At 43.6% G+C, this 26415-nt stretch overlaps 1 protein-coding gene across 2 annotated transcripts in view; it reads left to right on the forward strand.

Annotated features, from left to right (window-relative positions):
• The first annotated feature begins 12021 nt into the window (after positions 1 to 12021).
• The window catches only part of LOC140455295 (erythroid membrane-associated protein-like), a 54407-nt gene continuing 40013 nt past the window's right edge, over positions 12022 to 26415 (forward strand). Inside the window, exons 1-4 of one of the 2 annotated variants that reach the window (XM_072550046.1) lie at positions 12028 to 12175; positions 16692 to 16763; positions 17897 to 17959; positions 23350 to 23491. In XM_072550046.1, coding sequence (XP_072406147.1) covers positions 23351 to 23491 — 141 coding nt within the window. In that variant the 5' untranslated portion in view covers positions 12028 to 12175; positions 16692 to 16763; positions 17897 to 17959; position 23350. Of the gene's footprint in view, positions 12176 to 16691; positions 16764 to 17896; positions 17960 to 23349; positions 23492 to 26415 lie in introns of both variants that reach the window. The other variant, XM_072550045.1, reaches the window with a different exon arrangement.

A 26415-nucleotide genomic window follows, 5' to 3' on the forward strand; every position in this document is an offset into this window, starting at 1 on the left:
ACGAAGCAACAATATTTAATCATCTTTTTCCCTTGTACAAGTATTATTTTGCCAATTCCACAACATCCTGCCCAAAGGACTTTCTGAAGGTATGTTGTAAGGGACCCCGCCTCCATTTCCATTGCCTTTTTCTTTTTTTTGTTTTCCCGGAAACTTTTTCCTTACCCACGGCACAGCCCATATTGAGTTCCTTTGTTAGTCCCTTATTAACTATTAAAACTCAATCCCGGCCACCAAGGCAATACTTAAAAGTCAATTTTATTACCTTGGTCTGTGCACAGAGTTGCCTGGCCCCTTTTCACCATATTTTCTATCGAGCTCCTATCACTGTCTGATTCAGATGTCTCTCTTGTGGGATTCGTACCAGTCGCCCAAGGGAGCGGACCAAACCGGGACACGAGACCGCTCCTCAATGGGGAACGGGACGTGTCTTCCCAGTGTCCAGGGCCAGCCACTCCCCCCGGCGATGGAAGAACATCTCGGACAGCCCCCAATTGTGAGAAACAAAGCTCACTCACTTCAATAATTTCAGTCCGAGACGACAAGATCTGAATCAGTAGTGTCATTTATTTTACACTTGCAAGTGGATGTGATGTCCAGTGTCTATAAGGCAGAGGACATACACACCCCAAATTCAATTCATACACAATATTTATATAATTTGGTTTCTTTTGCTTTACATTGCTCCTCCCCTGTTTACATCTTCCACTTCCCTAAGACCGGCCCCCATTACCCCTGTTTATCTCTTGCCTTATCCGGCCTTGTCTGTGACAAAATGCTTATTTCTGGCCTCACAAGGCTGTTTGACCTCATCCTGCTGTAGGTCATTGTTAGGCATATTCTTTCTTCATCATTATCTACCCCCTTCATCTGTGCCTTTCCCGAGGCCGTTCTGATCCCTATGACCCTTTTAATTGAGGTTTGTTCCTCTGTCTCTGTAAAAGTGGGAAATAGATGTTTATACCTACTGTTTGTACAAGTGTATCTAGCTTAACTTCATCCCCTCACAACATTTTATCTATTTGCCCGTAATATCTACCATTGTTTTGTAGTCACGTTTCATTCTGGCATACAATTTTAGCTAATACAAAAACAATTATATATTTCCTCCACATCGTTTCCATTCTTGTTGACTCAGCTCTTGGCCAAAACAATTACACACTGATGTGAGTTCATTCACCTTGTATCAGAAATTATAATTGCAGAATTGCAGAAGTAGCATTAATTTACCTATATCCCACAAGAAGAATGAATTCCCTGTAGGTTGCGCATGTGCCCGGCCACACATGGGATTCCAGAACCTACCCATGCAACAATGTCATCTCTTTGGACAGTCAATGAAAGGAGCGTCCTAGAGTTCCATGCAGCACATGCCCAATAGCCGTGTGAGCAGCCTGGAATACAGATGCCTCCACACACTAGAAAAAAAAAATAGGCCTTCTAAACTCACTACTCAGCCAGGCAACCACTGCCACCTTCAGACCAGTTGTAATCACCGATGTTCATTGAAGCAGGCTCTGGGAAGAGAAAGGAGTCAGGTCACATCATCCCCACTTGGGGAGTCATGTTGAAAGCCGTAGGATTAGGGATCGGGAATCCTGGGGAGTTTGCCATATTGTCTTATTCCTCCTTAAAAGTAGTGAGGCAACTTCAACCTGAATGAGATGAATGAACTTGCCCGGGTGTCCCAAAGTACTGAAGTGGTCAAATCACGAAGGCCCACAAGCTGGTACTAATATAAACAATCACAACTTTATTATGAAACAAGTTAGAATAAACTTTAATACAAAACATTCTGTTTCTAATCCTATTTGACCCCTTAAGCTTACACTGATGCTGTTCTCTCTCTATCTCTGGATTATCAGCTGGTCTCGGCCTCTTGCTATGCTGTTCTCCTCAAAAGGTCTCCAAAAGATTCAAGAGCTTGGTTTGCAGGTGAACCTCTGTTTTGATACGGTTTTGGATAGTTTCCTGAAACTTTCTACAGTTCTGGCCAATCAGTGACACTCATTTAACAGTTTGAAACATTGTTAACCATTTGGATGGCTTGCTGCTGTTTGCTTCTTTGTGCAGCAGGACCCAGTGCCTCTCTGTCTGGGCCCTCCTTTGTTTGGTGGATAAATTGTTGGGGATATTCCATCCAGAGTAACTGTTGCCTTTTATATTACGCTAATATTATTTGCACCTGACTGCTGCATTTGCACTGCGTCCATTGTCCATGTTTGTGATTTCAAAATTTTACTTGGCCAATGTACCCAGCATCCCTTGCTGTTTGAACACACTGTCAATTATACTGTACCTTAGCAGCTAGGAGCCTGTGATAACTCTCTTCCTAGCAGTGACCAAGGTGATCAAGACTGAGGCCTGAACAGCAGGCAGCCATTGCAGGAGGAACTATCACATAACATAAGCTGCAAGTTACATTTCTTCTTCATCTGTTAAAGCTTTGTTTCAAATTGAAAAAGTCCACATGGACGCTATAAGTAGATTATGAAACCAAAACAAACATGGAATTTCATAAATGCTCACTGAAAGTTTCTGGAGGAAATGGGGAAAAAGGAACAGAAGTAAGTCATTCAACACGTTACGTGTGTTCAGGCACTCAGTGCTATCATGGGCTAATTGAACACTACAATGCTTTTTACACACCCAATCCCCAATTTCCCATACATAAATGATAATCTGAAAATTATCAATTTATTTTTATTAATCATATTTAAATACTGAAGTACCATAGGCCTTCAGGTACAAAACCCTCGAAGTGAAAATGAATTCTGTTCATCTCCAGGAAAAGGGCCATCTCCTTTTATATTTTGTGGACATCTATCCAAGAAACACCTTTCCTGCATATACCCTGGCACAGCTGTAAGTACATTATACATTTAAATGGGATTATTTCTCAATATTCAAATTCCCACAGAATACAAACCCAATTTTCTCATCTCTCTTCAAAAGGCATTCCCACCATCCAGGAACAAGGAGAAAGTGAGGACTGCAGATGCTGGAGAATCAAAGTTGATAAAGTGTGATGCTGGAAAAAACAGAGCAGGTCAGGCAGCATTTAAGGAGCAAGATAGTCAACGTTTCAGGCAGAACCCGTCTTCAGGACTGGGGAGAGGGAAGGGGCCTGAGAAATAAATAGGGGTGGTGGGGCTGGGGAAAGGGAGGTGGGATAGCAATTGGTGGGGGAAGGTTGGAGGTTATGGTGATACGTCAGCAGGAAATGTGAAGCAGATATTTGACAGGGAAAATGGACAGATAGGTCAGGTCCTGAAGGCAGAGTTGACTCCGAGTGTTGGATCTGGGATGGGGTAGGGGGAGGGGTGATTTGGAAACTGGTGATTTCATTGTTGAGGCCATGTGGTTTTCGGGTCCGAGGCCAAAGATGAGGTGATTGTCCTCCAGTGCTTGGGTGGCATTGTGTCAGTGGTGGAGGAGGCCCAGAATGGACATGTCATCATGAGAGTGGGAGGGGGAATTGAAGTGGATGGCCACAGGAAGGTGGGGTTGTTTGGTGTGTAAGGACCAGAGACAAACTATTCCACAACCTTTCTTCAGTCCCACTCATCGATTTATTTCTCAGCTCGTTTCGCCCTCCACGTGCCTGAAGAAGGGTTATGCCCTAAACATTGACGCTGCTCCTAGATACTACCTGATCTGTTGTGCTTTTTCCAGCGCCATGCTTTATCAACCCCACCAAGCAGGACACAAGACTGTCTCTATCTATGGCAATATTATGTTGTACTCTTGTACTCAACAACTCTCTCAACAATGGCTAACATTCTATTAATCAATCAAGCATTCTGCTGCGCCTGCAAGTTAGACTTCAGTGACTTATTAACACAGACTAAATCCCTTTATACATCTAGGCATTCCAAATTCTTACCAATTAAAACCAAGCTGTCCATGTCTTTCACCAACAAAGGGATAACTTCACAATTTATCATGTTATCTTCCATCACTCCATACTTTTTTGTCAATTCAATAATCCTGTCCCAATCCTCCTAATCCTGCCTTTCACCTTCCGCCAACAAAAATTCTCATACTGAATTGCATTGGTCACAACTTTTGAAATATTATGCTTGATATTCCCCTCAAAATAACTGATCAATGTTGTGAACTGCTGGGGTCCAATTACTAATCTTTGTGTACCCCACTAGTCACAGCCTGACAATGTGAGAAAGCCTTGTTTATTCCTACTCTGTCTTTCAAGCAATTCTGAATGCACCTCAATGTATTGCCTCCAGTTCAATATGCTTTTAGTTTACTAAAACAATCTCCACTGGTGGATTTTGACATAAGCCTCAAGAAATATTAGGATATTGTTTCCATCTGCTCTCTTTTATCAATTTCATTCATAACATTTTCAAAACAAAACAGCTTCATGAAAACTGATTTTCTCTTCATAAATCATGCAGTTTCCAAGGAGATCATTGTCATCCCAAGTGTCGGTTCCATCCTTTTCATTGATTCTAGCATTTTTCATACTACTGTAATATTGTTTTACATAGATATTTTGATTGAAAGGAAGATTTTTTTATAAAATTACAAAATTACAACACCAACAAACCAACAAGAGGAAAATAACATTACTCTATATGAATATAACAGTGAAAGAGAAAAAAAATACAAACAAAACACAACGACACTCGTGCAAAATAGGCAAATTAGTAAAGGTAATAAATAAATAAACAAATAAATAAATAGAATGTCTCAGCACAGTAAAACATTAACTCCCAACCTCTGAGAGCACTAAGTTTTACACACAATTTTATTCAAAATTCTTCCTTTAAGGACATCAAGTGCACTGGTTCAGACCATCACAGCTCAAAACCCTGATTAAAATGGCAGATAAATCTACATCCAAGTTGTCCAGAAAGAGCTGCCATAACCTATAAAAATTTTCAGTTTATTGGTGTACCATATTTGGAAGAAAGATCAGAGGAATATGTTCCAATAATAAGCCTATACCAACCCGACAGTTCAGAAACCCAACATGTTAGAATATTTTTCCTTGAACAAGAAGTGACAAGATTATACATTTTTTTATAATGTTTGTCCAGAGAAGATAATATTGGGTAGACCCAGGAGAAAAGAAATAGGGTCCCTCTTAAACTTGGCCCCCAAGAACTGCTCTATAACTCCTGCCACAGCACTCCAGTATGTATGGAGCCTGTTGCAAGACCACAGACAATGAGTAAGAGCACTGATGCCTATTTTACACTTAGAACATAAGGAAGATACTCCCATCTCTAATTTTGAGAGACTGTCTGGGGCCAGATGGACCTGATGCATGGCATGGGTCCTATTACAGACTGAAATCTTCCTCGCATTCTTACAAATGTCCGTCATGCCTCCACAGAGATCTCAACCTGAGTTCTCTCTCCCAGACCACTCAGTGCCACTCAACATCTGCTGAAAGATCAACCCCTAACATATGATAAAGAGTACGAATACAGAGAGTACATTTAGCATGAAGCACCCTCTTCTCCATAACAGATCTGCAAGCGTTGGTTAAAAGCATCGCCCCTGTTTGAACAAAATCCCTGTTCTGAAAAAAGTGAAAAAGGTCTTTACTAGCCAGGCCATTTTATGAATTATTTGGTCAAAGGACATCATTATTTCACCTTCAAATAAATCACCCAGACAGGAGATTCCCCGAGCTGCCCAGAGCTTAAATCTGATGCCCATTATCCTCGGCTGAAAACCTGGCATATCTGCTACAGGGGTAAGAAAGGACGTTTTGGACATGTTTTGGACATATTAACCTCCCTCTGCTGCATTGCCCTCTATGCCTTCACAGTATTGATAATTATTGGATTATGGCAATATTCCATGACTGACTTCAATTTGTCAAAGAATACTGGATAATGAGGGGTCATTTTGTCCGGGAGGCCTCAATGTCTAGCCATATTGACACCTGGTTTTTACAAGCCCAGTTACAGATAAAAGATAGAAAGGAACTTAATTGGTATCTTTTAATATCCGGGAAATCCACTCCCCCCCAACCCATGAGGCAACTGTAATTTAGACAGCTTGTTAAGAGGTCACCTGCAGCACCAAACAGAGGAGCTTAACCATCCATTAAGTCTCTGGAATGTATCCCTCATAAAAATGAAGGGGAGCATTTGTACAGGGTATAACAAAAAGGGGAGAACATTCATTTTGATAAGAGCTACTCAGCTGAGTCAAGATATTGGAAACACCGCCCATCGCTGGAGATCTTGCTTAATCCTGTCAAACAAATGGGCAAAAGTGGCCTTAAGCAACTGATCAAAGACAAAAATAACAAAGATGCCTAAATAACGAAAACCCCTGTGACCATTTAAAGGGGAACCGTGATTCACCCTCCACCTCAGATGTTCTCATAAGACCACCCTGGCACCCCCATAGACATAGCCTCCAGTTTAGATAAAATAATCTCATAACCCAAAAAGCAGGTACTGAGTTGATATATTGTATGAGATGGGGTACAGAGACCACTGGATTCGACAGAAGAACAAGAACAGCATCTGTGTATAATGAGATCTTATGCGATTCAGATCCTAATTTCGGGCGGTTAAGATTAGATCCCCACGGCTGAATCACCAATGTGAAAAGTGATGCTGAGAGAAGACAACCTTGCCGACAGCCCCTAAAAATATTAAAATTATTAAATCCCACAACATTGATGAGAACTGCCGCCACAGGATGAGGACAAAGGACCTTGCCCACCAATACAAACCTCGCCCAATCCAAATCATTCAAGGGTGTACAAAAGATATGGCCACATGATCTGATCGAGTGCCTTTTCTGCATCTAAGGAGACCACTAATCCCTGACCTGACTGCTGCTGACAACCTTGAATCATGTTCAGTACCCTCCTTATATTATGAGAGGATCTATGGCCTTTTATAGAAGCAGTCTGGAGACCCTTAACAATCCTTAACAGTTTGTAATCTTAACGCAAGAGCCACAGTCAGAATTTTAAAATCAGAATTCAGAAGTGAGATGGGCCTATAGGAGGCACATTCCTCTGAAATCTTCCCTTCCTTCTGAATGGGAGAGATGTTAGCCTCTCTCAGGGAAGGCGGGAGATGGTCGTGGTTGTATGAATAACAATACATGTCTAACATTGTTCCTGACAGTGTACTTATAAATTCTTTGAAAAACTCACTGGGGAGACTGTCAGGACCAGGCACCTTCCCCCTCTGCATCCATTTCACAGCCTCCTGTACCTCTTGTACTGTTGAAGGGGCACCAACGAAAGACACCTGTTCAGAAGTTACTTTTGGAATATCCAAGTTGTTAAAGAAAGACTGCATTTTAGCCCATCCACCCTCACATGCTCTGATTGTTTTAGTTTGAAATAGAATTTCATAAATGTTGTATTGATCATTTTAGAGTCATAAGTGACCATCCCAGTCCCATCCCTCATTGAGGTAATGGATTGGGGGGAGCATTCTTTCTCCTGGTAAGATATGCTAGATACAGCCTGGCTTGTCACCAGGTTCAAAGAGCCTTTGTTTCACAAAGGAAAGTTCTTTCCTTGCTGTCTGTGTAATCATGGAATTCAAGATGGACCAAAAAGTCATAACCTGCTGCAGATTAACCATTGATGGCTTATCAGTATGCGCATTTTCAGTGGTTTTTAACTGTGCCTTCCACAGGCGTTGTCTCTTCCCCTTCTGTCATTTCTGACTGGCAGAGTAAGAAATGATTAATCCCCTGGCATAATCCAGTGCCATCTCCCAAAGAGTAGATGGGATATCAGTCGCATTCATATTAATGGATAAAAATACCTTAAACTCATTGAGGAAATTTTCAAAGAATTTACTGTGCCATGAACACAGGGATCCATTCGCCAGTGCTGAGAGCCCACAGCATTGCCCTGAACCTCAGTCTCTAAGTATACTGCAGCATGATCCAAAATAGTAATATTTCCAATTATTCAGGATGTTATTGAATCCGAGGATAATCCAGGGGTTAGGAAAAGATCAATCCTGGTATGACACTTGTGAAGATTAGAAAAGAATGTAAAGTTCCTACCCATGTGGCGAAGACTCCTGCAGACATCCATCAATCCCAATTCCACACATAAATCCACTCATTGTTTAGATTGTGAAGAATGTGTTAAGGGGCCTTTAGGCATTCTGTCCACCGTGGGATCCATGAGGCAATTAAAGTCTTCTTGTATCATAACCTGCCACAGTACAAGAGACATCAATTTGGAGAATGCATCGATCAAAAATTTCAGAGGGTGTCTGGAGGCCAATGAACATTCAAAATATCATTGTCTTCTCCATATATTGAAGCCTTAAGAACGATAAACTGCCCATGCTCATTTTTAATCTGTTCTAGCAAATTAAATGGAAGATTCTTCCTCATGAGTATGGCCTCTCCCCTGCTCCTAGTATTGAAGGAAGAGAAGTACCCCCCCACCCCCCACCACCACCTCAATGAAACCCACCCTGTTGCAATTTCAAAAGTTCTTTATCAATGAGATGAGCCTCCTGCAAAATGGCAATATTCATTCTCTCCTTTCAAAGATTAGAAAGCACTGTTTTCCGTTTAACTGGCAAATGGATCCCTCTCTCATTCCAGGTACACCACTTGAGGACAAAATTAGCCATGACTCTTTTTAACATCATTTATTCTCCAAAAGGAAGAATTCGACTTATCAACTGCTGAGCATAGACAAAAAAGATTCAAAAAAACCTAAAAAAAGAGCTGAAACTACTATATCTAACATCCTATCAACTACATGTACAAAATATCCAACAGACTAAACCAAATATAAAACATTTAACAAGGGGCTTTAGATGGGTCAGTTTTTGTCCGATGATTTCCTGATACAGTATGTAGACAAGCCAACAAGGGGCAAAGCCACATTGGATATGGTATTGGGTAACCTGGCCAGGTGTTATATTTGGATGTACATGAGCACTTTGGTGATCGTGACCACAATTTGATTATGTTTAATATAGAGATGAAATGGGACAGGTATGTATCACAGGGCACATTATTGCTGGGGAAAAGACAATTGTGATGCAATTAGGCAAGATTTAAGATGCATAGGATGGGGAAGGAAACGACAGGGGATGGGCACTATTGAAACTTGGAGCTTATTCAATGAACAGCTACTGCATGTCCTTGATAAGTATGTCCCTGTCAGCAAGGGAGAAAGTGGTTGAGTGAGGGAGCCGTGGTTTACTAAAGAAGTTGAATCTCTTGTTAAGAGGAAGAAGGCTGATGTTAGGATGAAACGTGAAGGCTGAGTTTGGGCACTTAAGAGTTACAGGTTAACCAGGTAGGACGTGAAGAGAGAACGAAGAAGAGCCAGGAGGGTATGTGAGAAGTCGTTGGTAGATAGGATCAAGGAAAATTCTAAAGCTTTCGATTGGTATAAAATGAATGAAAGAATAACTAGAGAAAGATTCGGGAAATCATGGATAGTATTGGGAAGTTGCTTGTGAAGTCCGGGGAGATAGGGGAAGCACTAAATGAATATTTTTCATTAGTAATCCTTCTGGGAAAAGACAATGTTCAAGAATACCGAGATACAGGCTACCATTCTAGATGGGATTGAGGTTCACAAGGAGGAGGTGTTGGCAAACCTGGAAAGTGTTAAAATAGGTAGGTTCACAGGGCCGGACGGGATTTATCCTAGAATTCTCTGGGAAGCCAAGGAGGAGATTGCAGAGCATTTGGCCTTGATCTTTATATCATCATTGTCTACAGGAATAGTGCAGAAGACTGGAGAATAGCAAATGTTGTCCCCTTGTTCAAGAAAGGGAGTAGAGACAACCCTCGTAATTGTAGACCAGTGATCTTTACTTCGGCTGTGGGTAAAGTGTTGGAAAGGATTACAAGAGATAGGATTCATAATCAGCTGGAGAGTAATAAGATGATTAAGGATAGTCAACACGGTATTGTGAAAGGTAGGTCATGTCTCACAAGTCTTACTGAGTTTTTTGAGATAGCATCCAAACAGCTGGATGAGGGTAAAGCAGTTAATGTGGTGTATATAGATTTTAGTGAGGCATTTGATAAGGATCCCCATGGTAAGCTATTACACAAAATATGGAGGTATGGGATTGAGGGTGCTTTAGTGGTTTGGATCAGAAATTGGCTCGCTGAAAGAAGACAGAGGGTGGTGGTTGATGGGAAATGTTCATGCTGGTGTTCAGTAACTAGTAATGTACCGCAAGGATCTGTTTTGGGGCCACTGCTGTTTGTCATTTTGAGAAAAATTTAGATAAGGGCGTGGAGGGATGGGTTCATAAATTTGCAGATGACACTAAAGTCAGTGGATTTGTGGATAGTGCAAAAGGATGTTGCAGGTTACAGATGGACATAGATAAGCTGCAGAGCTTGGTTGAGTGGTGGAAAATGGAGTTTAATGCAGAAAACCATGAGGTTTTGGAAGCAACAACAGGAATAAAGAATTCTGGGCTAATGGTAAGATTCTTGGCAGATAAGCAGAGAGATTTCAGTGTCCATGTACATAGATCCCTGAAAGTAGCCACCCAGGTTGATTGGGTTGTTAAGAAGGCAGACGATGTGTTGGCTTTCATTGGTAGAGGGATTGAGTTTCAAATCCACAGCGGGGCAGCATGGTGGCTCAGAGGTTAGCACTGCTTTCTCAAAGTGCCAGAGACCCAGATTCAATTACAGCCTCAGGCGACAGTCTGTGTAGAGTTTGCACATTCTCTCCATGTCTGTGTAGGTTTCCTTTGGGTGTTTCGGTTTTCTTTAATAATCCAATGTGCAGGTTAGGTGAATTGGCCGTGCTAAATTGCCCACAGTGTTCAGGGATGTGTAGGTTAGATGGATTACATCGAGGTAAATATAGGGGAGGGGAAAGTATCTGAGTGGGTTGTCCTTTGGAGGGTTGGTGTGAACTTGTTGGGTCAAAGGACCTGTTTCCACACTGTGGGGATTCTAATTCTAATTCTGAGGTCATGCTACAGCTGTACAAAACTCTGGTGTGGCCGCACTTGAAACATTGCATGTAGTTCTGGTCACTGCTTTATCGGAAAGATGTGGAAGTACTGGAAAGGGTGCAGAGGAGATTTACTGGGATGTTGCCTGGTAAGGAGAGAAGGTCTTCTGGGGGTTGGCTGAGGGACTTGAGGCTGTTTTCATGGGAGAGAAGAATGTTGAGATGTGACTTAATTGTGACATAATCAGAGGGTCAGATAGAGTGGACAGTGAGAGCCTTTTTCCTCGGATGGTGATAGCTAGCAAGTGGGCATAGCTTTAAATTGAGGGGTGATAGATACAGGACAGATGCCAGAGTTAGTTTCTGTACTCAAAGACTAATAGGAGTATGGAACGCACTGCCAGCAACAGAAGCAGACTCGATAACTTTAAGGGCATTTAAATGGTCATTGCATGAACATTTGGATGAAAATGGAATAGTTTAGTCTTAACTACCTGTGGTGGTGTACTTAGAAACTTGGAAATACTAAAATTCAAATGGAATGCAGCAAATAGTCATAAAATGAGTTTAATGGAACTTTCTCAAGGCAATAATGAAAGACAACAACAAAAGCCTATGCTGATAGTAACTATGCCCGACAATGGATTAAGAAAGGGTTTCTGACATGTGTCCCAAGGATTCCCTACTCTTTGCTCGTATTCTGGCATAAGTAAAATGCATGCCCTGGAACACTTATGAGAACGCGACCTTGACAATTCTTCACAGAAAAGATTCCCTGAAGCATCCCACCTTCTGGGCGCCACTGAGTGAATGTGTGATTGAAGGAATTGTTCGGGCGATGATTGCCGTTATGTGTGAGACTCCACAACAGTTGCTGCTCTGTCTGGGACTCCACTTATCCATGAATTCCAAAACACCCTATTCTATGATGTCATGACAAATGTGTAACTACAGCTCACATACGGCTTCGAATGGCGTATTGGCTACCCATAAGACAACAAGGTGTTGAACCTCCTCTATCCCCTGCGCTGTAAGATACAGTGCGCTTGCGCAGAGCCTCCCCACCTCCGACCTCTCGGTTGTATTTGCAGAGGTCAGCGATGCCTGGAGCGGATGGTTGCAGAACTTTTGTGTGAAGGCCACAAAGCCTGCAGAATGTGTAGCTCCTAGGTCTGCAGACGGTTTTAATTTCATCCTGTCTGCTGGGAAGCGTCGCATCAGGGAACAGCCGTGATCGTGGAGCAAAAAGAGGTGGGTTGGTTCTGTAGCCGAGGTGGGGTGAGGGTGCAGGACGTTGTGTGTAATAGAACAAAGAGTAATTCAGCGCAGGAAAGACCCTTCGGTCCTCCAAGCCTGCGCCAATACATTTGGCGCTTCCATCATAATACTGTCTTTACTTGCAGGATTCGTCTCTCTCTTCCACCTTCTTATTCATGTACTCGTCCAGGTATATCTTAAATGCTGCTATTGTGTCTGCTTCCACCACCTGCTCTGGCTGCGAGTTTCACGCACTCACCACTCGCTGTGTGAAGAAAACGTGCCTCACACATCCCTTTTAGATCCTCCATCCCACCCCACTCCATACCTTGAACCTGTCCCCCCAAGTAGTTGATACCTCCATCCTGGGAAAAAGCCTCACACTTTCCACACTATCCATGTCATTCACAATTTAGATTAGATTACTTACAGTGTGGAAACAGGCCCTTCGGCCCAACAAGTCCATATCGACCCTCTGAAGAGCAACCCACCCTGACCCATTCCCCTACATTTACCACTTCACCTCGCACTATGGGCAATTTAGCATGGCCAATTCACCTAACCTGCACATTTTTGGACTGTGGGAGGAAACCGGAGCACCCAGAGGAAACCCACGCAGACACGGGGAGAATGTGCAAACTCCACACAGACAGTTGCCTGAGGCGGGAATTGAACCCGGGTCTCTCTTGCTGTGAGGCAGCAGTGCTAACCACAGTGCCAAAGTGCTGCCCAAATCTTATAAACTTCTCTAGTGTTGCCCTTCAACTTCTTGCATTTTAGTGAAATGACATTCTATCCAACCTTTCTTCTCAGTTAAAATCTCTCATACCAGGCAACATTCTGGTAAACATCCTTTTCTCTACCCTGAGCAAAGCATTTACATTCTTCTGGTAACTTGGTGATCTGCACTGTGCCTCAGGTTTCGCACCGGTGTGGTACAGTGCCAGGGACCCGGGTTCCATTCAAATCTCTGATGACTGTCTGTGTGGAGCTTGCACATTCTCCCCATGTCTTCATGGGTTTCCTCCTGGTGCTCCGGTTTCCTCCCACAATCCAAAGATGTGCAGGTTAGGTGAATTGGCCATGCTGAATTGCCCAAAGTGTTCAGAGATGTGTAGGCTACATGCATTAGTCAGGGTTAAATGTAGAGTAATAGGGTAAGGGAATGGGTCTGGATGGGTTACTCTTTGGAGGGTGGATGTGGACTTGTTGGGCTGAAGTGCCTGTTTCCACATTGTAGGTATTCTAACTGCAATATTAAAAGTTTGCCCTCACTAAAGTTCTATAAAGCTGCAGCAGAACGTTTCTATCATTACACTCAATGCCCCTTCCAATAAAGGCAAGCATGCCATAGGCATTTTTTAACTAACTTATCTAATTGTTCTGCAACCTTCAGTGATCTGTGGCCATGCACACCCAAATACCTCTGCATATCGGCCCTCCTCAGGTTCTCTCACTATACTTCCGACCTAGACCTAACCTTCCAAAACTAAATCTGCCATTGGTCTGCCCATGCCTCCATGTGATTTATATTCTTTTATATCTTCAGACAATCCTCCTCACTATCTGCAAACAGCACCAATCTTTGTTACGTCTGCAGACTTACTAATTAGAGTAGCCACGTTTTCCTCCAAATCATTTATGTAGGCCACAAACAGCAGAGATCCCAGCCCTGATCCCTCTGGAACCATTTGTTACAACATTCCATTCTGAAATGCATCCTTCCACTGCTCCTCTCTGTCTCCTGTGACTAAAACAATTCTGTATCGATCTTGCCAATTCACCCCTGATAACATGAGACTTCACCTTTCGCACCAGTCACATGGCGCCCTTGTCAAAGGCTTTGCAGAAGCCTATGATGGACATAACACCAACCACTTTTTCCTCATCAATCATCTTTGTCACCTCCTCAAGTTAGTGAGGTATGACCTCCCTTGCACAAAACCATGCAGTCTATAAACATGACCTTCCACTCTGGGAAATCCCATGAAGCCCCACATCTCTGGTGAGTAAGGAAACTCAGAGAGGATGACAGGGAGGATTATTCATAAATGCCCATCACCATTTGAATCAGTGATTAGTTTCTCAGTCTAGAGCTGCAGAGCTAGAGGTTTATAAAATCATGAGGGGCATGGATAAGGTGGTGAACCAATCTCTTTTTCATAAGGTGGGGGAGTCCAAAATTAGAAGGCAGAGGTTTCAAGTGAGAGCAGAAAGAGTATAAAATTGCCTGAGGGATAACACACAAAGGGCTGTGCATGTTTGAAATGAACTGTCTGAGGAAGTTCTGGAGGCAAGTATAATTACAACATTTAAAGGCATCTGGGTGGTTGTATGAACAGGAAGTGATTCGAGGGACAAATCTTGGCAGATGGATGAGGTCAGACTGGGATGTATGGTGGGCATGGATAAAATGGGTTAAAGGATCTGTTTCCATTCTGTATGGCTCTGTGACTTCTTTATACTGAATGAAGTGAATGACATGGAAAGCATTATGTATTTGTAGGTTCTCTTTGGTTATCTTAATAGTGGCACCTTTGAAATCTGTCACCACTTCCACCTAGAAACGCAAGGGCAGCAGATGTAAAGGAACCCACAAGTTGCCCTCAAGAACAAGTATCATTCTGATTTTGAACTATATTGAAACTTCCTCAATGTCACTGCATCAAAATCTTGTAATCAACACTGTGCATGTCCCCATATGCCAAGGATTGCACCAGCTCAAACAACCTACTTTCTTCCATCTTCCCAAAAGTTAGTGAGAATGGGCAACAAAAGTAGCCCTACTCCGTGATGCCCACATCTCCCCCTGTCTGTGCATTGAATTGAATTTGTCCAAGTTCTAACTACTTACATTCCTTTCCTAAGTTAATTTGTTGTTTTACCTGCTGACTTATCAAAATTAATTACCTCTCCTGGTCGGCAATCAGTTGCAACTTTGAGCTTGTGCCTTGATTTTAACTACCATGTTTCATGTAAGATCCAGGTGGAGAGGATGTAACACCAAGCAGCCCAAGCATTAGACCATTGACACACATTAACTATGCTCCGATTACTCGCAACGTTTTGAGGTGTCTCTGAGAGCTGGCTTTACATACAACACATCATGTTTCATATACAAACAAGTTGCTGGAAAAAAAACTCAGCAGGTCTGGCAGCATCTTTCCTGAAACGTTAAGTTTGATTTATCTTCACAAATGCTACCAAACCTGCAGAGCTTTTCTAGCAACTTCTACTTTTGAAAGCAGGGACAGGAATGGTTGTTGCAGGTTCCAGAATTTAGATGTTTCAGTAAGAACAGAGAAGATGGTAAAAGAGGGGTGTGGGTGGCATTGTTGGTCAAGGACAGTATTACAGTTACAGAAAGGATGTTTGGGGACTCATCAACTAAGGTAGTATGGGCTAAGGTTAGAAACAGGAAAGGAGAGGTCACCCTGTTTTGAGTTTTCTATAGGCATCCGAATAGTTCCAGAGATGTAGAGAAAAGGATAGCAAAGATGATTCTCCATAGGAGTGAGAGAGACAGGGTAGTTGTCATGGTGGACATCAACTTTCCAACTGAAAGCACTATAGTACGAGTACTATAGATGGGTCAGTTTTTGTCCAGTGTGTGCAGGAGGGCTTCCTGACACAGTATGTAGACAGGCCAACAAGGGGCGAAGCCACATTAGATTTGGTACTGGGCAATGAGCCCAGCCAGGTGTAAGACTTGAAAGTAGGTAAGCACTTCGGTGATAGCAATCACAATTCTGTTATGTTTACTTTAGTGATAGAAGTGTATACCATTGGGCAAGAGTTACAGCTGGGGGAAAGGCAATTATGATGCGATTAGGCAAGATTTAGGAAGCATAGGATGGGGAAGGAAACTGCAGGGGTTGGGCACATTAGAAATGTGGGGCTTATTCAAGGAAAAGCTCCTGTGTGTCCTTGATAAGTCTGTACCTGTCAGGCAGGGAGGAAGCTACAGACCGCGGGAGCTGTGGTTTACGAAGGAAGTGGAATCTCTGGTCAAGAGGAAGAAGAAGGTTTATGTTAGGATGAGATGTGAAGGCTTGAGGGTTACAAGGTAGCCAGGAAAGACCTAAAGAGAGAGCTCAGAAGAGCCAGGAGGAGACATGCGAAGTTGTTGGCGGATAGGATCAGGGTAAGCCCTCAGGCTTTCTATAGGTATTTAAGGAATAAAAAAATGACGAGAGTAAGATTAGGGCCATTCAAGGATAGTAGTGGGAAGTTGTGTGTGGAGTCAGAGGAGATAGGGGAAGCACTTAATGAATATTTTTTGACAGTATTCACTCTGGAAAATGACAATGTTGTTGTGGAGAAGACTGAGATACAGGCTACTAGTCTAGGTGGGATTGAGGTTCACAAGGAAGAAGTATTAGAAATCTTGCACATGTGAAAATAGATAAGTCCCTGGGGCTGGATGGGATTTATCCTAGCATCCTCTGGGAAGCCAGGCAGGAGATTGCCGATCCTTTGGCATTGATCTTTAAATTGTCATTGTCTACAGGAATAGTGCCAGAAGGCTGGAGGATAGCAAATGTGGTTTCCCTGTTCAAGAAGGGGAGTAGAGACAACCCAGGTAATTATAGTCCAATGAGCCTTACTTCAGTTGTTGGTAAAGTGTTGGTAAAGGTTATAAGAAATAGGATTTATAATCATCTAGAAAAGAATAATTTGATTAGGAATAGTCAGCACGGTTTTGTGAAGGGTAGGTCATGCCTCACAAACCTGATTGAGTTCTTTGAGAAGGTGATGAAACAGGTAGATGAGAGTAAACCGGTTGATGTGGTGTATATGGATTTCAGCAAGGCATTCAATAAGGTTCCCCACAGTAGGCTATTGTACAAAATGCGGAAGAATGGGATTGTGGGAGATATAGCAGTTTGGATCAGTAATTAGCTTGCTGAAAGAAGACAGAGGGTGGTGGTTGATGGGTAATGTTTATCCTGGAGTCCAGTTACCAGTGGTGTACCGCAAGGGTCGGTGTTGGGTCCACTGCTGTTCGCCACTTTTATAAATGACCTGGATGAGGGCGTAGTAGGGTGGGTTAGTAAATCTGCAGAAGACACTAAGGTCGGTGGAGTTGTGGATAGTGACAAAGGATGTTGTAGGTTACAGAGAGACATAGATAAGCTGCAGAGCTGGGCTGAGAGTTGGCAAATGGAGTTTAATGCAGACAAGCGTGAGGTGATTCACTTTGGTCAGAGTCACCGGAATGCAAAGTACTGGGCTAATGGTAAGATTCTTGGTTGTGTAGATGAGCAGAGAGATCTCGGTGTCCAGGTACACAGATCCTTGAAAAGTTGCCACCCAGGTTGACAGGGTTGTTAAGAAGGCATATGGTGTTTTAGCTTTTATTAATAGAGGGATTGAGTTCCAGAACCATGAGGTTATGCTACAACTGTACAAATCTCAGATGCGGCCCCACTTGGAGTATTGTGTACAGTCTGGTCACCGCATTATAAGAAGGATGTGGAAGCTTTGGAAAGGGTGCAGAGGAAATTTACTAGGATGTTGCCTGGTATGGAGGGAAGGTCTTGTGAGGAAAGGCTGAGGGACTTCAGGCTGTTTTTGTTGGAGAGAAGAAGGTTGAGAGGTGACTTAATAGAGACATATAAGACATTTTGAGTGCGAGCAGCAGCTAAGGTAAGACAGTTTAATTTAAAATTACTTACCGGTAGTGGGCAGCGGTGTTTTTTTTTCTCTTCACAGAAAGAGCGGGAGCAGAAGGGGGAAGTGACGAAGACCAGAGGGGCAGCCGGGACTCGGAAGCAGGTATAGCGTAAGCTTTTTTTTTCCTATAAAAGGTTTTTTTTCCTATAAAAGCACGCAGGAGAAGAACCCGAGGCACTACGGAGGTAGTGCCTCCCACCCGCCCTCCTCCTCTAACCTAATAATACGACCCGTTGTGGGAAGTAGGTAAGTGCTGCATTTTGCTTGTTCTATTGTTTAGACCCAGTTTTTTTTTAAAGGTTACATTTAGAGGGATGGCAGTGAAGGCAGTGCAATGTTCCTCTTGCAACATGTTTGAGGTAAGGGATGCCATGGACGTCCCTGCTGATTACACTTGCAGGAAGTGTACCCATCTCCAGCTCCTACAAGACCGTGTTAGGGAACTGGAGCTGGAGTTGGATGAACTTAGGATCATTCAGGAGGCAGAGGGGGTCATAGATCGGAACTTTAGGGAAGTAGTAACTCCAAAGATTGCAGACAGATGGGTGACAGTGAGGGGGACTGGGAGGAGGCAGCCAGTGCAGGGACCCCCTGTGGCCGTTCCCCTCAAGAACAAGTATACCGTTTTGGATACTTGTGGGACGGATGACTTACCAGGGGTAAGTAATGTGGCTCAGGCCTCTGGCACGGAGACTGTTCCCCTTGCTCAGAAGGGAAGAGTGGAGAAGAGCAGAGCAATAGTTATTGCGGACTCGATAGTTCGGGGCACAGATAGGCGGTTTTGTGGGGGCAAGAGAGACTCACGTTTGGTATGTTGCCTCCCAGGTGCAAGGGTACGTGATGTCTCTGATCGTGTTTTCTGGGTCCTTAAGGGGGAGGGGGAGCAGTCCGAAGTCGTGGTCCACTTTGGCTAAATGACATAGGTAGGAGGAGGGCTGAGGATGTTAGGCAGGCTTTCAGGGAGCTAGGTTGGAAGCTCAGAGTTAGAACGAACAGAGTTGTTGTCTCTGGTTTGTTACCCGTGCCATGTGATAGAGAGTAGAGGAATAGGGAGAGAGAACAGTTAAATACGTGGCTACAGGGATGGTGCAGGAGGGAGGGATTCCGGTATCTGGATAACTGGGGTTCTTTCTGGGGAAGGTGGGACCTCTATAAACAGGATGGTCTACACCTGAACCTGAGGGGCACCAGTATCCTTGGGGGGAGGTTTGCTAGTGCTCTTGGGGGGGTGTTTAAACTAACTCTGCAGGGGCATGGGAACCTAGACTATAGCTTTAGGGTGCAGGACCTGGAGTGTAGGGAGGTTAGGAACATGGCATCAATCTCAAAGGAGGGTGCCTGTAAACAGGAAAGTGGCTTGAAGTGTGTATACTTCAATGCAAGAAGTATACGAAATAGGTAGGTGAACTTGCAGCTTGGGTTGGTACCTGGGATTTCGATGTTGTGGCTATTACGGAAACATGGGTAGAACAGGGACAGGATTGGCTGTTGCAGGTTCCAGGGTTTAAATGTTTTAGTAGGGTCAGAGGTGGGGGTAAAAAAGGGGGAGGTGTGGCATTGCTTGACAAAGATAGTATTACAGCGGTGGAAAGGACGATGGATGTACACTCGCCATCTGAGGTAGTTTGGGCTGAGGTTAGGAATAGGAAAGGTGAGGTCACCCTGTTAGGAGTTTTTTACAGGCCTCCTAATAGTCCTAGAAACGTAGAAGAAAGAATTGCGAGGATGATTCAGGAGAAGAGTGAAAGTAATAGGGTGGTTGTTATGGGGGCCTATAGCTTTCCTGATATTGATTGGGAAAGCTATAGCTCAAGTTCGTTAGATGGGTCAGTGTTTGTCCAATGTATGCAGGAGGGTTTCCTGACACAATATGTAGACAGGCCAACAAGAGGTGAGGCCATACTGGATTTAGTTCTGGGTAACGAACCAGGCCAGGTGTTAGAATTAGAGGTAGGTGAGCACTTTGGGGACAGTGACCACAACTCGGTGACTTTTACTTTAGTGATGGAGAGGGATAAGTGTGCACTGCAGGGCAAGAGTTATAGCTGGGGGCAGGGAAATTATGATGTGGTGAGGCATGACTTAGGATGCGTGGCTTGGAAAAGTAGGCTTCAAGGCAAGGGCGTAATTGATATGGGGAACTTGTTCAAGGAGCAACTATTGAGTGTCCTTGATAATATGTACCTGTCAGGCAGGGAGGAAAGGGTCGTGTGAGGGAGCCATGGTTTAATAAGGAATTGGAATCCCTTGTTAAAGGGAAGAGGGCGGCCTATGTAAAGATGAGGCGTGAAGGTTCAATTGGGACGATTGAGAGTTATAAGGTAGCCAGGAAGGATCTGAAGAGAGAGCTGAGAGCAGCAAGGAGGGGACATGAAAAGTCCTTAGTTGGTAGGATTAGGGAAAACCCTAAGGCTTTCTATAGGTATGTCAGGAATAAAAGAATGACTAGGATAGGAATAGGTCCAGTCAAGGATAGTAGTGGGAAGTTGCGTGTTGAGGCTGAAGAGATTGGGGAGATACTGAATGAATACTTTTCATCAGTATTCACTCAGGAACAGGACATTGTTGCCAATGTGAATACTGAGTCACAAATAATTAGAATGGACGGCTTTGAGGTATGTAGGGAAGAGGTGTTGGAAATTCTGGAAAGGGTGAAAATAGATAAGTCCCCTGGGCCTGATGGCATTTATCCTGGGATTCTCTGGGAAGCAAGGGAGGAGATTGCAGAGCCATTGGCCTTGATTTTTATGTCCTCGTTGTCTACAGGAATAGTGCCAGAAGACTGGAGGATAGCAAATGTGGTTCCTTTGTTCAAGAACGGGAGTAGGGATAACCCTAGTAACTATAGGCTGGTGAGTCTCACTTCTGTTGTGGGCAAAGTCTTAAAGAGAATTGTAAGGGATAGGATTTATGAACATCTGGATAGGAATAATGTGATCAAGGATAGTCAGCATGGTTTTGTGAAGGGCAGGTCGTGCCTCACAAACCTTATTGAATTCTTCGAGGAAGTGACAAAGGAGGTGGACGAGGGGAAAGTGGTAAATGTGGTGTACATGGATTTTAGTAAGGCATTTGATAAGGTTCCCCATGGTAGGCTACTGCAAAAAATACGGAGGTATGGCATTGAGGGTGAGTTGGAGGTTTGGATTAGGAATTGGCTGGCTGGAAGAAGACAGAGGGTAGTAGTTGATGGTAAAGGTTCACCTTGGAGTGCAGTTACTAGCAGAGTTCCGCAAGGATCTGTTTTGGGACCATTGCTGTTTGTCATTTTTATAAATGACCTGGAGGAGGGGCTAGAAGGTTGGGTGAGCAAGTTTGCGGATGATACGAAAGTTGGTGGAGTTGTTGACAGTGAGGAAGGATGTGTCAGGTTACAGCGGGATATAAATAAGCTGCAGAGCTGGGCAGAAAGGTGGCAAATGGAGTTCAATGTAGCTAAGTGTGAGGTGATTCACTTTGGTAAGAGTAACAAAAAGATGGGGTACTGGGCTAATGGTCGGATACTTGGTCGTATGGATGAGCAGACAGATCTTGGTGTCCATGTACACAGATCTCTGAAAGTTGCCACCCAGGTAAATAGTGCGGTGAAGAAGGCATATGGCGTACTGGCTTTTATTGGTAGAGGAATTGAGTTCTGGAGTCCTGAGGTCATGTTGCAGTTGTATAAGACTCTGGTGTGGCCGCATCTGGAGTATTGTGTGCAGTTTTGGTCGCCATACTATAGGAAGGATGTGGAGGCACTGGAATGGGTGCAGAGGAGGTTTACCAGGATGTTGCCTGGTATGGTAGGAAGATCGTATGAGGAAAGGCTGAGGCACTTGGGGCTGTTTTCATTGGAGAAAAGAAGGTTTAGGGGTGACTTGCTAGAGGTGTACAAGATGATTAGGGGTTTAGATAGGGTTGACCATGAGAACCTTTTTCCATGTATGGAGTCAACTATTATGAGGGGGCATAGCTTTAAATTAAGGGGTGGTAGGTATAGGACAGATGTTCGGGGTAAATTCTTAACTCAGCGAGTCGTGAGTTCATGGAATGCCCTGCCAGTAGCAGTGGTGGACTCTCCCTCTTTATGGGCATTTAAACGGGCATTGGATAGGCATATGGAGAATAGTGGGCTAGTGTAGGTTAGGTGGGCTTGGATCAGCGCAACATCGAGGACCAAAGGGCCTGTACTGCACTGTATTCTTCTATGTTCTATGTTCTATAATCAGAGGATGAGATAAAGTGGACAGGGAGAGCCTTTTTCCAAATATGGTGACAGCGAGCACGAGGGGCCATAGCTTTAAATTGAGGGGTGATAGATATAGGACAGGTGTCAGAGGTAGTTTCTTTACTCAGAGAGTAGTAAGGGTTTGGAATGCTTTGCCTGCAATGATAGTAGATTCGCCAACTTTAAGTATATTTAAGTCGTCATTGGACAAGCATATCGATGTACATGGAATAGTGTAGGTTAGATGGGCTTCAGATTGGTATGACAAGTCGGCGCAACATCGAGGGCCGAAGGGCCTGTACTGCGCTGAAATGTTCTATGTTCTATGTTCTATGTTCTATGAGTCAGACTTACAACATTTGTAGTTCTTTTCATTTATACTCCATCACAGTTTGTGTTTTACTCTCCCAACAGCATTGATCAGTGTGTTGTCATCGATATTTCTTTATTACAGAACAGATAAAGTATTCATTTCATGCTAACAAAGACATATCTCCATCAGTTTGTAGCTGGCAGGAGAAATGAAGATGGTGTAAGATTAAATGCAGGACCCGTGAGTGATCTTAAATCTTGCAGGTTGTCAGTGGCGCTGAATTCTTTTCACTTTTCTTTGATGCCGGATTGAAGAAGGGAAAAACCCTCTCAGCGAAAGTGTGGGTGAAAGTGTGGAGATGGGACACTGTGTCCACATTGTAAAATGACACTGGTCCACTCCCATGGTCCAGGAAAACGCCAATATTCAGAGGTTTAACATTTGGGGTGATAGGGGTCGAGAAGACGGTGGTGTTGGCCAAATAAACTTTCCCAGGGAAAAGCTGCATCATCCAATAGCTTGTGTCAAGTTATTCAGTCTAATTTCCTTTTTTCTCTCAACAAATTCCCAGACCACCCCTAGAATCCACTTAGTCTTGTTTCGCATCTCCACCTCTCAGTAATGTCTCCCTGACATGAATCCGTCTGATCCCAGGACAAAGGGCCAGTTTTCAAATCTCTCCAGGATCTTAGGGAGCCGTTGCAGTTTGTCTCTGAGTCTCACATAGGATGAGCCAAGGATTCACTGTATTCAGATCCAGAGTCAAAGAAGCTGGAACTGGGGTAATTAAAATAACATTGTTTGGGGAATTCGAGATGGTGGCATTCTGTTAGGATCACATTTGCTGGGTTCCATGCTGCACCAACAACCTGAGAGAGCTAGAACCCGTCACATTTTTCTGTGAATAAAAACACAGTAAAGGAGCTAGAAACCTGAAAAATTGACTGACCTTTGTCCTTGCTGCTCCAGAATGCCGAGAAAAGGACAAAGATCTCCCGGAGCCGGAGCCACAGCCCAGCCCACTGAAGCAGCAGGCTTGCTTCCTCGGCAGACCCTGGTTGAGGAGCTGGCCAAATCTCACAATGTCGTGAATCTGGGGAAGGAGATCCAGGTAAGTAATTGAAGAGAAGCTGGCTCCTGTGTTTGCCCTGCTGCTAGACTTGGGGGAAAAGGACCGATGAACTCGAGCACCGAGCTGCAAGGGTAGAAGCAGAGACTGACTCCTGCAAGAGCCAAACTGAAGACCTGGAAACACAGGTTCATGGTCTGTTGGATCTGGTAGACAATCACAAAAACAGGTGCAGAATAAAGAACCTGCACGTTGTTGGCATATGGAGGGGACAGAAAGTGAGTGGCTAGTGGAGTTCTTCAAGTAGTGGTTCCTGGAATTCTTTGGCATATTGAGAAGGGAAGGATAACAAATGAAAGAGCCCACTGGATCACGGCATGAAAGCCAGGTGTGGATCAGCGCCAACACCTTGTCCTGGTAAGGTTCCATCATTATAAAGACCAGCAGAGGGTCATGGAAGCCTCAAGAACCCAGGGGAGGGACGCGAGGGTATCGGTATATGGCGGCTCCAGGGTTATGTTTTGTCTAGACTTCTCAGTGGCAGTGATCTGGAAATGAAGTCTTACGATGGCGCCAAGAGGAGATTGAGAGAGATTGGGGTCCAGTATACTTCAAGATATCCAGTAGTTCTTTGGATCAATCATAATGAATCTGTCTGTTTGTTCAACTCACCAGAGAAAGCAAAGAACTTTGTAGACATGTTGACTTAAGTCAAATGGCCGAATAGGCACAGAGGACAGAGCTGTTTGAGTTTGTTCTTCTTTGAAAAAGACTTTGTCGAGTCTCCTTTCAGTTAATAAGTTGTGTGAAATGATGTCTGGGATAGAGAGAGTATTTATCTTTAATCTCTCAGTTATATTAAGGGATGGGTGACATATTTATTTTTAGTTTACTTGTCTAAGGTACTAGCCTTGCTCTTGGTTGGTCTTTATTTTTCTCGACCAAGTTGTCGGTATATGTGGCATGTCCCTAGTTGGTAGGAGTTGGGCGGACGGTCGGGATGGTTCGTAGAGTTGGAGGATGTGGAAGTTCCCCCTTTGAAGGGTGGGGGGGTGGAGTGGGGGTAAATTCCTCCAATCAGTGCCTTTGGCAATTGCTTGTGTTTCTGTTTTTGCTATTTGTCGTTTTTGTAAGTTTTGTAGATTTATAGGCTGTAGTCATTTTAGTCTGTGTAGTTTTTGGGTTTTGTAAATTCTTTTGCATTAAAGCTCAGCGATTGGTAATTCATATTCTTCCTGTCTGGAGACTAAATGGTGCTATAGAAGATATGTTAAGTGACGCAGGTGGAATATTAAGGGGAGTCATTCGCCTGTCAAGAGAAAGGAGGCACTTTCCAGCACTAAAAGGGATGGATGTTGCCTTTTTCCAAGAAACACACTTGGATGAGGCAGGGCATTTGAAGCTGCAACAGAATAGGTACGACCATGTCAATATGAGGAGTAGAAGGTTGGCCATTTTATTTAAAAAGAATACTTTCTAGACTGGCTAAACTTGCATCTCAACATATTATCAGAGGACGGGATTTCGATTGTCTCATAGACTCTACAGTAGACAGATTGCTCAAAAGTCTGCCAGTCTCTTCTTTGTGATCTAAACAATTAAGGGATTTGTGTGCTGAATTGGGATTGTCGGATGTTTGGGGGCACTTTAACCCTACTGGCAGAGACTTCACGATCTTTTCAAAACCAATAAATGCCACACCAGAATTGTTTGTTTTCTGACCCCTGCAGCACATCTGGGCTTGGTGGCGTCATGTAAAATTGGCAATGTCACTATTTCTGATCACGCCCCTGTGTATTTAATGATTAAGAGTAAGAATACTGTGGTAGGCTTGAGTCACTGGTGACTGGACCCTTTATCCTCAAGGATAGCAAATTTATTAGATTTATTTCTACTGAGTTCAGGGCTTTTAAAGATATTAATTCAGGCTCAGCCAGTAGCCCATCCATTCTTTGTGAAGCATCTAAAGCCTATGCTGGAGAGTTGGTTATTTCCTATTCAGCCAGTAAGAAATAGCAGACAGGTGAGCAACAATGCTTGCTTGAGACGCATTTGAAAGTAGCTGAAAAGGCATACTTTGACAAGACCTCGCTGGTAAAACTGCAGAGGATCACAGCATTTCCATCTATGCTGAACTCCATGCTCACATGGACAGCCAAGAGGGAATTTACATTCGCAAGTTAAAGGCTGCTTGAGCATGGGGATGGGCCAGGCAAGTACCGAGCATATCTTACTAGGAAAAAGAGTGTCCTCCAAGCCATTACCTCAATCAGAGAGGACACTGGAAATTTAACCTACAATTCTAAAAGGATTAATGCAGCATTTCGGAAACTTTACTCTGAATTATACCAATCTGAAAGCTCTGAGAGTGGGCGGGTCAGGATGGAGTTTTCTTTTATGCATTTAGGCCTTCCGGGAGTGATCCTGAACAAGAATCTCTCCTCCAATGCCCCATTGTCAGACCAAGAGGTGCAGGAGGGTGTGAGGCTGTTCCAGAATGGAAAGGCACTATGTTCTAATGGACTCCCCAGTGAGCTCTATATGGAATTTGTGAGTATATTGTCAGGGACAATGCTTAGTATGTTTAATGACTTACATATTTGTGGCTTCCTGCCATCATCTCTAAGAGATGTGAACATCTCTCTCATTCTTAAAAAAGGGAAGGCCCCAGAGGACGGTGCTTCCAATAGGCCCATTTCACTCCTGAATGTTGGACTTTGGTTGGACATTGAAGCATCTGAGGCAAGATGCCCCCTTATTAACCTGCTGTTCGTCGACAAAATGAAACAGTTAAGGAATATTGCCATAGCCCAGTATTCATCAATACTGTCAATGCGTAAGGGTATGGGCAATAATGCCGAAACATAATTTTTGACACCCATAGTTGCTCTGCCGGGTTTTCAGCCAGGGGTGATGAACTCTGGGTTTAAAGTATGGGAAGTTAAAGGGTGTGTTTTGCCTGGTTG

This window comes from Chiloscyllium punctatum, chromosome 30, assembly GCF_047496795.1.
Source record: "Chiloscyllium punctatum isolate Juve2018m chromosome 30, sChiPun1.3, whole genome shotgun sequence".
Lineage (NCBI taxonomy): Eukaryota > Metazoa > Chordata > Chondrichthyes > Orectolobiformes > Hemiscylliidae > Chiloscyllium > Chiloscyllium punctatum.